The following is a 15,641-nucleotide window of genomic DNA, read 5'->3' on the forward strand; positions in this document are numbered from 1 at the left end:
GATTATTGCGGGGGTGCGCACCCCCCCCCCCCCCCCCCCCCCCCCCCCTTTAATTCGAAAAAAATCTTTATTTCTGTATAAAGTACCACCAAAGACAATAAATAGATCTTAATTGTGCATCCCCCTTTTCAAAAAAGCTGTATCCGCCCATGCTGGGTATGACAAAAGTTTATTTATAGCACTTGGGTTCCAAGGTTTCTGACTCCTGACCAGAAACGCCCCAAGTTCATCATCTCTCGGTGGCATTTGCGTCGTTTTGAAGCAGACCCAGCTGTTTGTGTTGAGCGATAGACAACAATTAGATCTGACTCTCAGTTCTTAGGTTTGGTTCCATCCTGACGCCTTGAAAGATGTGGCTGCAATGCGCTGCTGTATTATCGAACTCCTACCAGAACATCTGAAAAAGGCCCAGGGCACACATTATACCACCACAATGTATGCCTTTCATTCTAGGCGCTTACCTGCAGGCGTAGAATTTAGCGCAACAGAAATACACTCATTATTATTATATACGACATGAATACCTCAATACAACGAACCATTAGGCCTCGATTTACACATAGTAAATATTTTACCCCGATACGAAACCTCTCGGCGTGAAGATCTTTGACACCCAAAAAAGAGGTCGCTTCAGGTGAACTTTCTAATCAACCAATCGGCGTCGAGGCTTCTATATTCTCAGTACGAGTGAGCGCCTAACAATGACTGCATACGCGTTTTAGGGTACCCATGACGCATTTCTTTTCAGATTTCATGTTGTTTTTTGTAAAATATGAGGATCAGTAAAGCATTCAGACAAGCATATACTGGTATATGATTTTCTATCTCGAAAACGAATGTAACGGGGAGTTCCGAAATTCAAATAAGGTAAAGCCGCTCTAAGATATATTTTATACACCCTTTATTTCCTGAGCGCCATGGTAACTGACTAATGCCGATTTTGTAGTGCTAGTTCACTGACATACCATGCCGCAGTTTAATATGAATACCCCTCTCAGGCACAGTATACTAACTCCAAGCTGACCAGTCCTTCTGGAAAGCCCTTTAATGCCGAGCGCCAGGCAGGGTAACAAGTACTATCTTTTAACGTCCATTGGTACAACGCGGGCGTTGATCGAACCCCCGACCTTCCGCTCTCTGGGCAAACGCTCTAAGACTAGAATATGGAGGCGGCCTGACAGTAAGGGCAATATACGATGTACACGGCACATCAAATGTCGACACAAGTTGCATCAAAGACAATGACGTGAATGTCAGCAATGTTCCAGCTATATCATGGCGGGATATACAAATTCGAGTCTGGACCAGGCAATCCAATGGTTGATATGATCAACATCCCACTGCCTGTATCGACATTCGATCCCCATTTATCTTCCACCAAGGTATAATCGATAAAGGTCCTCGCCTTTTGTTCTATCAGAAAATAGTAGTTTACTATTTATCTTCCCACCACATCGCTTCCTCTATGTAGACATACGGAAGCATAGTGGGGCCACGGAGAATTTGTTTTTGTCTAAGTATAACCTACGTAGGACTTAGTATCTTCTACGTAGAACTTAGTATCTTCTACGTAGGACTTAGTATGGACTAGGATAACTATCTCCTACGGACTTAGTATCTCCTACGTAGGAGTTACTATCTCTTATGTAGGACTTAGTATGGACTAGAATCACTATCTCCTACGTAGGACTTAATATCTCCTACGTAGGTGATACTAAGTCCTACGTAGAAGATACTAAGTCCTACGTAGGAGATAATAGGTCCTACGTAGGAGATACTAAGTCCTACGTAGGAGATACTTAGACAAAAAAAAATCACCGTGGCCCTACTACGCTTCCGTATAGACATGTGAGGTGTGAGGTGATTGTTGCACTTTTATAGCGACGTGCATGCACGTGTTGTTGGGGCTGCTCATACTCGTCCGGACTAGTGTCGCTTTAATAATGCTAGTCCACTAGGCCGCGCTATGAACCAGTTTTTGTTTAACTCGAGTGATTGGTTATTCTTAACTCAAGCATATTTAATGCCTTATCCGTATCCAACGTTAAATGTTATCTGATACAGCGATAATTTGCAGAGTGAGTGAGTGAGTATGGTTTTACGCCGCTTCGAGTAATATTCCAGTAATATCACGGCGGGGGACACTAGAAATGGGCTTCACACATTGTACCCATGTCGGGAATCGAACCAAGGAGCGAACGCTTCAACCACTAGGCTACCCGACCGTCCCTAGAGTTGATAATATGCAGACTCAGCCTCTGAGGTAATATTGTATTGTTTAATGAAAACGAACGCGACAGTATATATTTTTCTGTTTATTCCGAGACAACAAATAGGGTATTTATTATTCAGCCCGGTTCTCTGGGTATGCCAGCGCAGCATACCCAGGGAACCAGGCTGGGTTTTATTAAACATTTGTACCAGTTCCATGAATAGTGAGTGAATGAGTTGGATTTTACGGCGCTTTTAGAAATATTCCAGCAATATCCCTGCACTGGATACCATACACTGTACTCATCCATTGATAAAGTAAATTGAAGTATGGTGCTGCTCTCACAATTAGCATGCATTGTGCCTACTCGGAGGACATCGTATTATCTCAGTGAGTGAGTGAGTATGGTTTAACGCCGCTTTTAACAGTATTCCAGTTATATCACGGCGTATCAGCTTAATGTGGGAGGCAAGCCCGAAGTAATGCAGGTCTCAGACGTTTACCACTTCTGTGAAACCCACGAGCACGGGTATGGTGCTGACAAACCTAGAAACATAATCGGGCCAAATCGGGATTCGAACCCACAATTATAGGTTTCTGGTGTGCCCAAGGGACGCAACTCTGCACAGCGAATCGCGGCGCCTTAGACCCGTGACCTCTGATATCACAGTGCATAGTCGTAGGTCATCGTGGTATCATTGCTCCAAACGTTGTAAAACGTTGGAAAACATGGTATAGGAGAATGACTTTATCATCTACATCCAAGATGGCCGTCAGCAGCCACCTCAGAATAATGCCTCGTTATAATAACTACAACATCTACTTCCAACAAATCGGATCAAATAGCTTTTTGCTTAGATGGAAGCAGTTTGAACAAAGCAACACGCTTCACGAGAACGTGTTAAGCACAGCCTATTCCTGATATTTAATGATCATTTTCCGCTGTTTCATTAATTGGCTGCACTAAAACAGCTCCAATCTCGATTGTTTTCCTCTACAATCTAAATAAACCGAGACAAGACCGGAATATGTAATGCGACCGCACCATGCATAAGTTTGTGTAACCATTTCAGAATCCAGACAACTATGTGATTAGTCAAACTGTACATGACTCAAAAAGCACTGAGCATTTGTCTATGTTTGTCTGGTCACTCTGATGACGTATGAGTGAGTGAGTTTGGTTTAACGCCGCTTTTAACAGTATTCCAGTTATTTGTCAGCTTAATGTGGGAGGAAAGCCCGAAGTGATGCAGGTCTCAGACGCACACCACTTCGGTGAAACCCACGAGCACGGTATGGTGCTGACAAACCTAGAAACATAATCGGGGCAAACCGGGATTCGAACCCACAATCGTAGGTTTCTGGCGTGCTCAAGGGACGCCACTCTGCACAACGAATCGCCACCCGTGCCCCCTGATGACGTATGCATTGTGACGTACCGTATATTATACACCGGTACTAAAGAGCAAGTTTATAAAATTGTTAAGTAAAAGATATTTAAAACATGTGAAATTGAATAATAAAGGCTGTTAAATAATAAATATTGAATAAATATGAAATTAAATAATAAGAGCTGCACTTTTATATTTTTTGTCTTATTCAGCTAGTGCAGAAAGGTGGGATAAATTGCAACATACCTATGACACTATTGGCATTTCAAGTTTCCCGTTGAAGAAACCCTAACAAAAAGAACAACGATTAAACATCTCTCAATAATTCCTGGATAAAAAGCGTCTAGTTTCTTGTGCAAAGTCAATCATTGCATATTATGTCCGATACAGTGACTCTAGAGCACATAGCGTTGTTTCTTGCCGTGACATCTAGTTACGGCCAAAGAGACATTATTCGAGTCTATTCTCCATACATCCCTGTGATATCCACTCTGATGTCGGGGCTTAGGGTCAGGTGCTTGGACTCGCACTGTCTGAAGAATGTGAAGCTCCTTCCCTGGGCGGCCCGCCAATGGCCAATGATGTTGTAAACGGCGGCGTCATCAACCATCACGCGGTCACAGTCGGAGTTGCCGTCCTCGATGTACATGGACCGAAACGAAGCAAATGGGTAGTAGGCGGTATTCTTGTACCGGATGTTTGAAACTGTGAGGGTCGTCTTGTCCATGTCCACGTGAAGGTCAAGTCGGGCAAACCCACCGTCATAGTAGTGCAAGGTCAGGGACACATCGTCAGTCACAGTCGGGAGGAAGTCCACACGGGATATAGGAGACGCCGGTCGGAAAGAAGTGGGGTCCGTTGGACCCAGAATCACGGACGAACCGAACGGAATCCAGTCTAAACCGGAAGGAGGGAGCTGAAGCAGACGTGCGTTTCCGTCTTGATATAACACTAATACCTGTGCAAATCCTTTCGCCCATGGCACTGGGCGCGAGATCCTGAAATAGTCGACATCTGCCCACGATTTTCCGCTGTCAATGTGTCGCACTTTCATTTTTTCAGGCTCACGCCACCAAAAGTCAACATCTATACCTTCTATTATGAGGTCGTCACTTTTGTAGATAAAGAATGGCCTATCGGGCTTCATATAGCGTCTCTCCATGCGGAACTCTTCCACGTGCAGCTCAACCGGGAATAGAGCAAGGAAGGTCAACGACACATAGTTCTTCCGGTACTCGGACCATGTGAAATCTGGAAAGTTCCAAACCATCTCCCTCTGTCCAGGAAGTAGATATTTGATGTCCAATAGAGTCACGTCCCTGTTTTTCCCAGTGTATGTAGCGTTTAGTAACATTGCAAATTTGACTGGACGGATTTTCAACACCAAAAATGACCCTATCTCGGAGTCAATGTGACCCCGGGAAGGACCATCAAGGTCAAACTTAGCCTCCAAACCGGATGTTCTCATTATTGACTTGCTGTTACCAAATAGCTTCAACTCTGCTCCTTTGGTATACAACTTTCCAGTTTTCGTAGACAATTGGAAATCCTTAAAATTCCAGTGAACAGGTGGTAGAAAAGGGCAGTTGTTCTCATCTGGCTCCCGCCTGTTGGAAAATGAAGGGTACATCGGTAGAGTGGCTGTCAGAGTGTAGTTCGCGATGTTCGCCATGTACAGGGGGACGTGGACGTTGTCCTCTTCGGCACACTTGGTTCCGTAGCTGCGTTGGGAGACGGTGGCGTTCCTGGCGTAGAGATTGGGTTTGCCCAAATTCTTCATAACAGATTCCGCTTGACAGCGTAGCTTACACTCAAATACATCTTGAGTGAGGAGATTGTCTGAAATCTCTAATTTCACGACGTCGATCTCTATACCATCTTTTGAGCTACATTGTATTTTCATTGTGTGAACTCCGTGATAAAGACTGATTGCTTTCCCAACCTGGCCACTATTCCTGAACACGTTCCAGAAATGACCGAAATGGCTCTCCTTTTTGGACATGAATGATCCAACGACAGTACGATCAATTTTGATGGAGCAACTGTCTTGAAGTCCGTCATTCGAGAAGAGCACACCCGTGACAGTTACCCGATTAAAGTCCTTTCGTAAGCAGAATGCCAATGAAATGCTCTCGTCATCACCCAGGTACAATGTCTTCCCTGACGTAGAGTTTGAGCGGGCGTGGATTGTATGTTCTCCTTTTGAATTAGCAGCATGAAGCAGAAGAATCTTGCCCTGACATAGCAACCCAGTGCTGAGCAACAAACACAACGCGGACACAAAACTGGACATCGTGCTTCAACAGTGTTGGATACGAGCCGTGACACAAGTTGTCTCAGCTATGCCGGACTGCCGTTGGATGAAGATGCGACTCCTCGCTTAGGCATATAAGACGGTCTGTATCTTTTCATCTTTAATCACACATATAATTACACAGTTGCCTCTCCGAGGCCGCACTAAACAAAACTATTCTCAGTCTCTCAAGCCGGATCACCTGGAAACCGCCACTTGGCTTACTTGTTATTTGTAGATGGATACGTGTTTTTCCCCCGTACAGGGCGGCTGATTAGGCTTCAGCGACTGGTGGGAGTTTTCCAATTACTTGTGTTGTGTCGCGTGTTTTTTTCTTCAGCGTCGTTCACCTTAAAAGAGCAATAAGCTAACAGAAACAGTTCCTTCAGTCTAATTAATCTCACCAACCTGTGAGACGTAAAGACAAGTTGTTTATCAGTGGGCTTTGTAGGGGAGATTAAAATGATTTACTCATGACGTCATGGGAGCGCCGTCCCCCTTTCGCCAACCAATTGTCAGTGAATGCCGGCCGATAGGTGAATAACGTAATAGTGAAGCGACAAATATTTCAATTTGGACCACCCCTTCGAAGCACTGTAGAATTTCAAAGATCCTCTTTCAAAGTAAACTTTCAAATTGAAACTGGATTAACTGACGTTTTCTATATAGTACTCGATCACAATCCCACATCCTCTTCCACCGAGCCAGTCCCGCAACTACCGCCTGTATTGCCCAACACACACATGTACGGCGATATACAGAACGCTGTTTGTTGTGCACCCAGAGCGAGTTCATTATCTAGTCTGATAATGTTACCGTATTTGACACAATAAACTCCCAGGGAGCTCTCAAAATAGGGGACTCTTATTAGTATAAAATTTTGGTGAAAATAAGAGTCAAAAGATCGTAAATTTCGTGGTTTATGCTGACAGCCTGAAATGATACAAAAGAAAAGTCTGTGCGTATTATACACGACAGATATATTTTTTCCAGGATTTAATTGCCCATGATATGGGGTGCATATAACACACAGTTGCGTATTATACACGAATAAATAAGTCTTTGGATTGTTCACTGGCCAATATATAAATATCGCTGCGGGCGCTTATTAGAACGGGGCGCTTATTACGTCGAATACGGTATTCTGAAATACGGTTTCGTATCTCTGGAAACTCCCTTGAGACAACTTCTTGTCCGTATAATAGAGACGGAGATGCATATTTATGTTTTAGCATTTAATTTGTATTTAGGCTACTATAATGGAAGATTTCGTAATTTAGTGTGCATTACGTGACATTTAGCGGAAATAATGGTCGCCAAAGGGATTGATGACATTTAAACGTGTCAATCGACACATATGAAACGTGTACCTCGTCAACTGCTGGTGTAGTTCGGACAAGCTGATGTTCGATATTAGACCATAGTGACAGAGATAATCTTACTTTTATCTCCATATTTCAAATAAAGCGACATGAGTCGATAAAAATGTAAAACTCCGAGGTTTGCCGAAGCACTCCGCTTGTCTGGGACTAACTCGATAACTCGATATGATTGTGGTGTATTTTTTATCTTATTGTACGCATAAGTAAATAATTTCAGGTTCATATTATGAATTTATTTTATTCATATATAAATCAATATATTTCAGGGTTAAAATCCGAACTGAATCGTCAGTACGATCACGTGGTAATTCTCCCCTTGTATGTGTTAGATGTACCTTATATGGCTAATCGCAGTTGACTTAAAAAGTGTTGTTCATGTTGTAGTTTTTGCACCAAAGTTGTAACTGAACAAGTGTTCCTTCATTACTATTCATTGATGAGGTGGACGGATATGCTGACTTCAAAGTAGAGACTAAACCCCAACAGTCACGTCTCTTCCACACTGTTCATCACACAAATACCTGCGTTATTATGTACGGTAAAAAATCACAATTTGGTAAAAAAAAATTAAAACTTTTAAACGAGTTAATTGGGTTATTTCATGATGAACCTGAACGGTAATTCTAAGTCAAACATTTGCCGCCTAACGGCAGTGGCGTTAAGTTTCTTTGTTGTGTTTTGGCTGTCAATGATTACCCGGGAATCGAGCGTCGCATGTTCGTGTTGCACGAGTGAATCTTTGTGTCAACATTCTAACCCAAGGGAGGTAACCCTGGATTAGACGGACGATGTTCTAGAGTGAGAGGGTTCGTGTGATGTTGACTCATGAATACTCTGCTTGTTTGTGATGCGACTCTGTATGTCCAAGGGTGAATGTGTATCAACTAAACTGAATTAACAAGTGTCCCTATCATCTGACGCAGTGGTCGTGTGGCAGGTGCTCGGTACTGACCACAATCACACAGCACGATCATGTCATCAGGTACTGTGTTACCCATGCCAGCGTATAGCCAGATGGGCGGCCGGTGTCAGGGACATGGATGTGGTTGGGAATACAACTGATAGCTTGTCAATGGTTTACATTTGTGCCACAATTATAATAGTTTACAAGTTAGCCTACTAGCTTTGTTTGAAATGTTACTCTATTGGTGTTGATAGTTTTGATAATGAAAAAAACGAAGGGTTAAAGAGACGGCTAACATAAAACCATAGGTAAATTAATGAACAATTTTAATTCCATACCATAACATACTGCGCGGATGTTTGCATTTAGCGGGACGGTAATTTAGGACCGGTGGGAGGGTTTTATAAACACTAGTTTAGGAATCAATATGTTAGATGAACGTATTCAGTTTATTTGTTTGATTTTAGTTACTGATGTGTTGTTTATAAATCGAATCAGTTAATATAAACGTGTGACGCGTCAGTTATCTTACAGTCTATAGGGGCTTTCAATTTATAGAGGCATGTATACACTGACGATCAAAAGAAACTACACCAAAATCTAATTTATTATATTTTTTATTCGAGGGTGCAATAAAGTTTCCAAATCATGTAAAACCAATCAACAGACACGTTGGGAACAATGCACGGCTCGTCGTGCTCAAGGGTCGGTATCATTTGGAGGTGGCAGCGTAATGATTTGGACCGCCATTTGTGGTCAGGAAAAGACGGAACATGTTATGATGAACGCGAATCACAGCACAGCGTTACATCGTCAAGGAACTGCGTTCAGCTGTGCTTCCCTTCCCACGGATCTTCATCACTCATGGATGTCAACAACTTCCAAGTATCAACAGTGAGGACGTGGTGTTTTAGCGCATGCATATATCAGAACTGGTCCATGTTGCAACATGGGAATGTTAAGGCGTTTGGTTAGAATCACAGTTTAGAGGGAGCCAGAAAGAATTCAGCAACGGAATTTTTCGTAACGTCTTAAAACAGCAATGTATTCGAAATCATATTTACGATAGGGCGTCTTTAATCCAATTATATTTTGAGTCTGATTTCCATTATAAGTTTTGATCAGTTCATCTTAAACGTAGAATAACTGTAACTTTAATTGTGTCTAAAATTGCGTACAATCGCTAGCGACTGACGGGGTGATGTAAATCCTGCTGGGCCCCATACATATGTACTGTAAGTCCCTATGGACCCCTGTGTGGTCATCTACCCTCAGTTGCTGGCGATGTATCGCCTGCTTTATGTTGTACTATTATACATAGTAATATCTTTTTATTGTTATTTATTAGCTTTTACTATTAATCTGTAATATGCTAGTTATTTTACTGTCCTTCGTTGACAGTCTTTTTATTTATTAAATGTATATATAATATATAACAATTGATAGTCACGATATGGCTGACGATGTTACTTTATATATTAACCCCCACTCATACCCAGTGTTCTGTAGTATACGTGCCATGTACATGGAAGGAAGATCGATCATTTATTCATATATATTCTTAATTTGATTAATTTCAATAAGCATTTGTTTATCAGACGTAGTTTAGTTGATTTTCAATATCCACCAGACACTATATAAAACAATGTGTTTGTTCAGTCATGCAAATTGTGAGTGAATGTTTTAATGAGCGACAGGTTAACGTCGTGTCGGCAATATCTCACCAGCCATGTCGCGACTACACGCATTCAAAGTGGGCGGGGCTACTTCCGGTATTACTGAGTCAACAACGGAAGATTGAACTCTGTGTGTCTTGTGTACTTGAATACCAAGTGCACAAGTTACATACACTTTGCATGAATCGGAATTCTGTTCGTGATGGTAGTCACATGTTCTGCTTTAATTATGTTCGTGATGGTAGTCACATGTTATGCCATAATTATGTTCGTGATGGTAGTCACATGTTCTGCTTTGATTATGTTCGTGATGTAATTCACATGTTCTGCTTTGAATATGTTCGTGATGGTAGTCACATGTTCTGCTTTATTTATGTTCGTGATGGTAGTCACATGTTCTGCCATAATTATGTTCATGATGGTAGTCACATGTTCTGCTTTGATTATGTTCATGATGGTAGTCACATGTTCTGCTTTGATTATGTTCATGATGGTAGTCACATGTTCTGCTTTAATTATGTTCATGGTGGTAGTCACATGTTCTGCTGTAATTATGTTCATGGTGGTAGTCAAATGTGCTGCTTTAATTATGTTCGTGATGATAGTGTTCTTCCGAATGTGTTTATGACAAAAGTGTTTTACTGGTATCATGTATGTTCACAGTATTCTTGTGTCAGTCTGGTCATGAGAATGTTCTGCCGGAAGTTTTCATAACAATAGCGCTTTTCTGGTATGATTCATGTTGCCAGTGTTCTTGTGTCAGTCTGGTCATGAAAGTGTTCTGTCGGAAGTGTTCATATCAATAGCGCTTTCTGGTATGATTCATGTTGCCAGTGTTCTTGTGTCAGTCTGGTCATGAAAGTGTTCTGTCGGAAGTGTTCATATCAATAGCACTTTCTGGTATGATTCATGTTCACAGTGTTCTTGTGTCAGTCTGGTCATGAAAATGTTCTGGCGGAAGTGTTCATATCAATAGCGCTTTTCTGGTATGATTCATGTTGCCAGTGGTCTTGTGTCAGTCTGGTCATGAGAGTGTTCTGCCAGAAGTGTTCATATCAATAGCGCTTTTCTGGTATGATTCATGTTCACAGTGTTCTTGTGTCAGTCTGGTCACGAGAGTGTTCTGGCGGAAGTGTTCATATCAATAGCGCTTTTCTGGTATGATTCATGTTGCCAGTGGTCTTGTGTCAGTCTGGTCATGAGAGTGTTCTGCCAGAAGTGTTCATATCAATAGCGCTTTTCTGGTATGATTCATGTTCCCAGTGTTCTTGTGTCAGTCTGGTCATGTTCCCAGTGTTCTTGTGTCAGTCTGGTCATGTGCCCAGTGTTCTTGTGTCAGTCTGGTCATGTTCCCAGTGTTCTTGTGTCAGTTTGGTCATGTTCCCAGTGTTCTTGTGTCAGTCTGGTCATGAGAATGTTCCGGTGGAAGTGTTCATAACAATAGCGCTTTTCAGGTATGGTTCATGTTGCCAGTGTTCTTGTGTCAGTCTGGTCATGAGAGTGTTCTGCCCGAAGTGTTCATATCAATAGCGCTTTTCTGGTATGATTCAGGTTGCCAGTGGTCTTGTGTCAGTCTTGTCATGAGAGTGTTCTGGCGTAAGTGTTCATAACTATAGCGCTTTTCTGGTATGATTCATGTTGCCGGTGTTCTTGTGTCAGTCTGGTCATGAGAGTGTTCTTCCGGAAGTGTTCATAACAATGATTGCATGGATCGATGCTCATGATATCAATAACCTTTTTGTAATTGTCTGGTTTAGACTCGAGTAATTTCAGATCGCCGTCATTTAGCTGGAATATTGCTGAGTGCGGTGTCAGTGAGGAATTTGGTTCAAATAAAGATTCGGTGATCAAGCAACGTACCTGGTGTTGAATTGGTACACCCTATGTACTCCCGTGCATTTCGCAGAGAAAGGGGCCAAATCATGTAATAGGATACCCCACCATTATTTCTCCAACAACATAACTCTGCCCTGCTTACAGCCAACGCATGCGACGGCCCATTAGAATAGGAATGTATTCTGTTCCACACCAGCTAGCCACAGCATGTACGCTGCATGTGACCAGCGTGAGTCGCTCTCCAAGGTTCACATTTAATGTAAAAGGAAATATATAACATCATACACAGGTAAAGGATAACTTGATAATTTTGTGGAAACATTTGTAAAAGATTATCACTACCACAAATAATTTTAGCATTTAATTTCAACTGAAAGTCAGGTTTCACCTTACATGTATATATTCCGTATCTAACGTGGTATGGAGCAAAGCTATCACGAGGTCAATAAAATAAACAGTATTTCAATACAAAACAGGGCTCTTAATGCCCCCATTCTGGTGTAGTTTAGAAATGGAGTTTGGCTACTTTCACCTTACTTTTGGTTCATCGATACCTTCAGGTTCGTGGTGAAAAAAAAAATGATGTTGTTCAGTATTTTTCAATATCCCAAATCATATATAAAAAGGCACCAGTTCAACACAAGACTGATCCGTAAAGCAAGTTTCCAACTTGTCATGAAAACAAAACAAAAATAACTGAAATAAATACATATCCGAACATCAAAAGGCACCAGCTCACTACTAGACTGGTCTGTATAGCAAGTTTCAACAAGAAATATTCAACGGTTTAGGTGTTTTGCTCCGGAAACGGACAAGAGTCATCCGAAGATGACAAATTCCCCAAGCCCCGAACCCCTTCAGGCCCTGGTTAATACATGTACCATGCTTGTATGAAAATGAACAATCTTTCTGAGTTTTCATGTCTGCTCCGGAAAACGACAAACGGAGGGACAGACATGCTGGTCACTTTATCACCCTGTTTTATATAGTATCAGACTTGCTGTTGTAAACAGACGAGTGAGTGAGTGAGTTGGAGTTAACGCCGCTTTGAACCGTATTCCAGTTATATCACGGCGTGTCAGCTTAACGTGAAGAAAACCCGAAGTGATGCAGGTGTCAGACGTTAAACACCTGAGTGAAACCCACGAGCACGGTTATGGTGCTGACAAACCTAGAAACATAATCGGGGCGAATCGGGATTCGAAACCATAATCCTAGGTTTCTGGCGTACCCAACTCTGTACAGCGATTTGCGGCGCCTTGCGACGATTGGATGTAAACAGCTGAAGGCAGAGGGTTAACACAATAGAGGCAAGAGGAAATGGTTTACTGACGAATGTATTTAAGCATCATGGTAAATACAATACAGTTATGAATATCCGAGGTAGATAACCGAGTTATGGAAGATGGGATGACGTGCTATTCCGTACTGCAACAGTCCAGTGATTGATCTACTTACATAAATTAAGTGCTTTGAAGTAAAACACAACAAAAACCAAGACAGTGATTTCAAGAACAAACGACACATGATGTTCTTTTCAAACAACACGATGACAATATGTTCGGTAATTCTCGGTAGTCTCCGTATGCAATCATCTGAAGCCGACGAATTCCGAATGCGCCTCACTATAAATACTTGGCTCGTTTACCGCTGCACATGCACTTCATCCTGAACCTGGCCGTGTCGAAGAGGCAGTAGCCCCCACACTCCTCACTGCAGCGTGTATAGCACACTTCCATCTTAAAGGGGTTGTGCTCAGCTGGTGTCCATCGGCGGCTTGGTTTCTGGAATAGGATGCCGCCATCACCTGTAATGTAACACATATACTCAACACTGAGATCAAACTGCCACATTCAGCAGTTAAATGTATGAGGGAACATTTCACAATTGTCCGTGAAGATCCGGGGTAGAATTGACCTTCACTACCCATGCTTGCCGTAAAAGGCGATTATGCGTGTGGTAATAGGCGACTAACGAGATCGGGTGGTCAGGCTTAGCGACTTGGTTGATACATGTCATGGTATCCCAATTGCGTGGATCGATGCCCATGATTTCAATCACTGGATTGTCCGGTCCAGACGTGGTTATTTACAGACAACCGTCATATAGCTGGAATATTACTGAGTGCGGCGTTGAACAATAAGCAAACAAACAAACACATTTGCAACAATGCGCAAAGAGAATGGACAATTTCTGGTAACAATCCGGACAATCTTGTTGTCAGATCAACAGCGTTCTCCTAAGTGTATTCGATCGGAAGCTCGAATCGTTTTGTTGTGTGGACAAACACATAAGAAAGACAAGGCATGTGAAATTCAGCTGTCATCACAGGTGCTTGAAACGCAAGCATCTGCAGCTAAAGACATATACTTACATCCAGTGTCCTAGTACTATTCAAAAGAACATGGATGTCGCCCGGTCAACACACGTCACATTGGAAAAAGAAATTACAATCGGCGTAGAGAAAAATTCTCGTGTATATTTGATTCACCACCAGTTCAATCTCATTAAAATCAGATCAAAGATCTCGCTATCGCTCAACAAAGATCCGAGGACATCCCATTACGGGTCACGTAAGAACGACCTTTCATCCGACCAATCAAAGCGTCGCTTACCAGATCGTGAAAGTGGCAGTCGGAATGTGTTTTCTAATCATGCAACCTCGAAAACGTTAACACGGGGTATTCCGAACGAAAGTGACGGCCCCTACACCTGTTTACCTCAAATTTATCGTTTATCTCTCGCTACCGTGGGAAAAAAGATTTGAACGGGGGAGGCGTTGCCATACAATCTCAACCATATATTAGACATTCCGGAATGTTCGTTTGTTCAGTTTTCAAAATTTTAATCGAGAACTGTGCTTACATATTTTTCAAGCGTAGTCAAAATAGAGGCCGCCAGGTAGAAACGAGTGCCGCTACGCTCGAGAAAGCTGCTTTCTAATTGGCTGATGTCGACTTCTTGTTAGTCGTTTCAGTGGTCGTTCTGACGTGACCCGTAATGGGATGTCCTCAAATCTTTGTTTAGCGGTAGCGAGAACTTAGGTCTGATTTTAATGAGATTGCCACCAGTCAGTTCGCTGTCTTAATATGACACCTCATGGTGCCGATTCAGATGAAACGGATGAAGGTAAACTTATTATGGCATCAGGCATGTACAAGTGTTGCGAAGAAACAATGGCTGGCTGACAGGTGCCATCGACGTAGCGTGTTTAGAGTTTCCGTAGGTTTCATCTCTCAAAATACAGCTTCGATTGTTTTCACCTAAGTTTCATTTAGCTACTGAATATGTTTATAGGGATATTTACAATGAACATTGTTAAACTCGTCTTCGTACGAACTTCCCTTTCACTTATAGGGCAGGACATGGTTACCCTTTTGGTGAATACCTGATATCATCATTGATTTTCAGTGATCCATTCACATTTTCCACTGAAGATCTGGGTTAGAATAGGTCTTCGGAGGCGACTATTCTTATTGTACGAGGCGACTAACGGGATTGGGTGGCCAGGCTCGCTGACTTGATGTATGTCATCGTATTCCAATTGCGTGATATCAAGATGCTCAATGTCAATCCCTTGATTGTCTGTCCAGACTCGATTATTTTAAGACCGCCGTCACATAGCTTGAGTATTGCTGAGTGCGGTGATAAACAACAAACAAACAGACACATCTCGGAGACTGATGATGTATTCATTGACCGGCCAGTCGATACGGGGGGTGTCATGGTATTCATATTAAACAAACATAATTTGAAAAAATACTGGAATACAAAAATTGAAGCAGAGTATAAGTGTGGTGGCACGGGATCAAACAGCTGTATGTGTTGAAGCAGAGTATTAGTGTGGTGGCACGTGGTCAAACAGCTGATTATCTTGAAGCAGAGTATTTGTTTGGTGGCACGTGGTCAAACAGCTGTATATCTTGAAGCAGTGTGATGGCACGTGG

The 15,641-nt window shown here is 42.3% G+C and overlaps 1 protein-coding gene across 1 annotated transcript; it reads right to left on the minus strand.

Moving 5' to 3' along the window:
* Nucleotides 1-2,299: 2,299 nt before the first annotated feature.
* LOC139465287 (uncharacterized) lies at nt 2,300-6,601 on the minus strand. Its single transcript, XM_071247007.1, has one exon. The coding sequence runs from the start codon at nt 5,894-5,896 to the stop codon at nt 4,064-4,066; it is 1,833 nt and encodes a 610-aa protein (XP_071103108.1). The 5' UTR covers nt 5,897-6,601; the 3' UTR covers nt 2,300-4,063.
* Nucleotides 6,602-15,641: the final 9,040 nt, after the last annotated feature.

This window comes from Haliotis cracherodii, unplaced genomic scaffold, assembly GCF_022045235.1.
Source record: "Haliotis cracherodii isolate W230 unplaced genomic scaffold, xgHalCrac1.p SCAF_1, whole genome shotgun sequence".
Taxonomy (NCBI): domain Eukaryota; kingdom Metazoa; phylum Mollusca; class Gastropoda; order Lepetellida; family Haliotidae; genus Haliotis; species Haliotis cracherodii.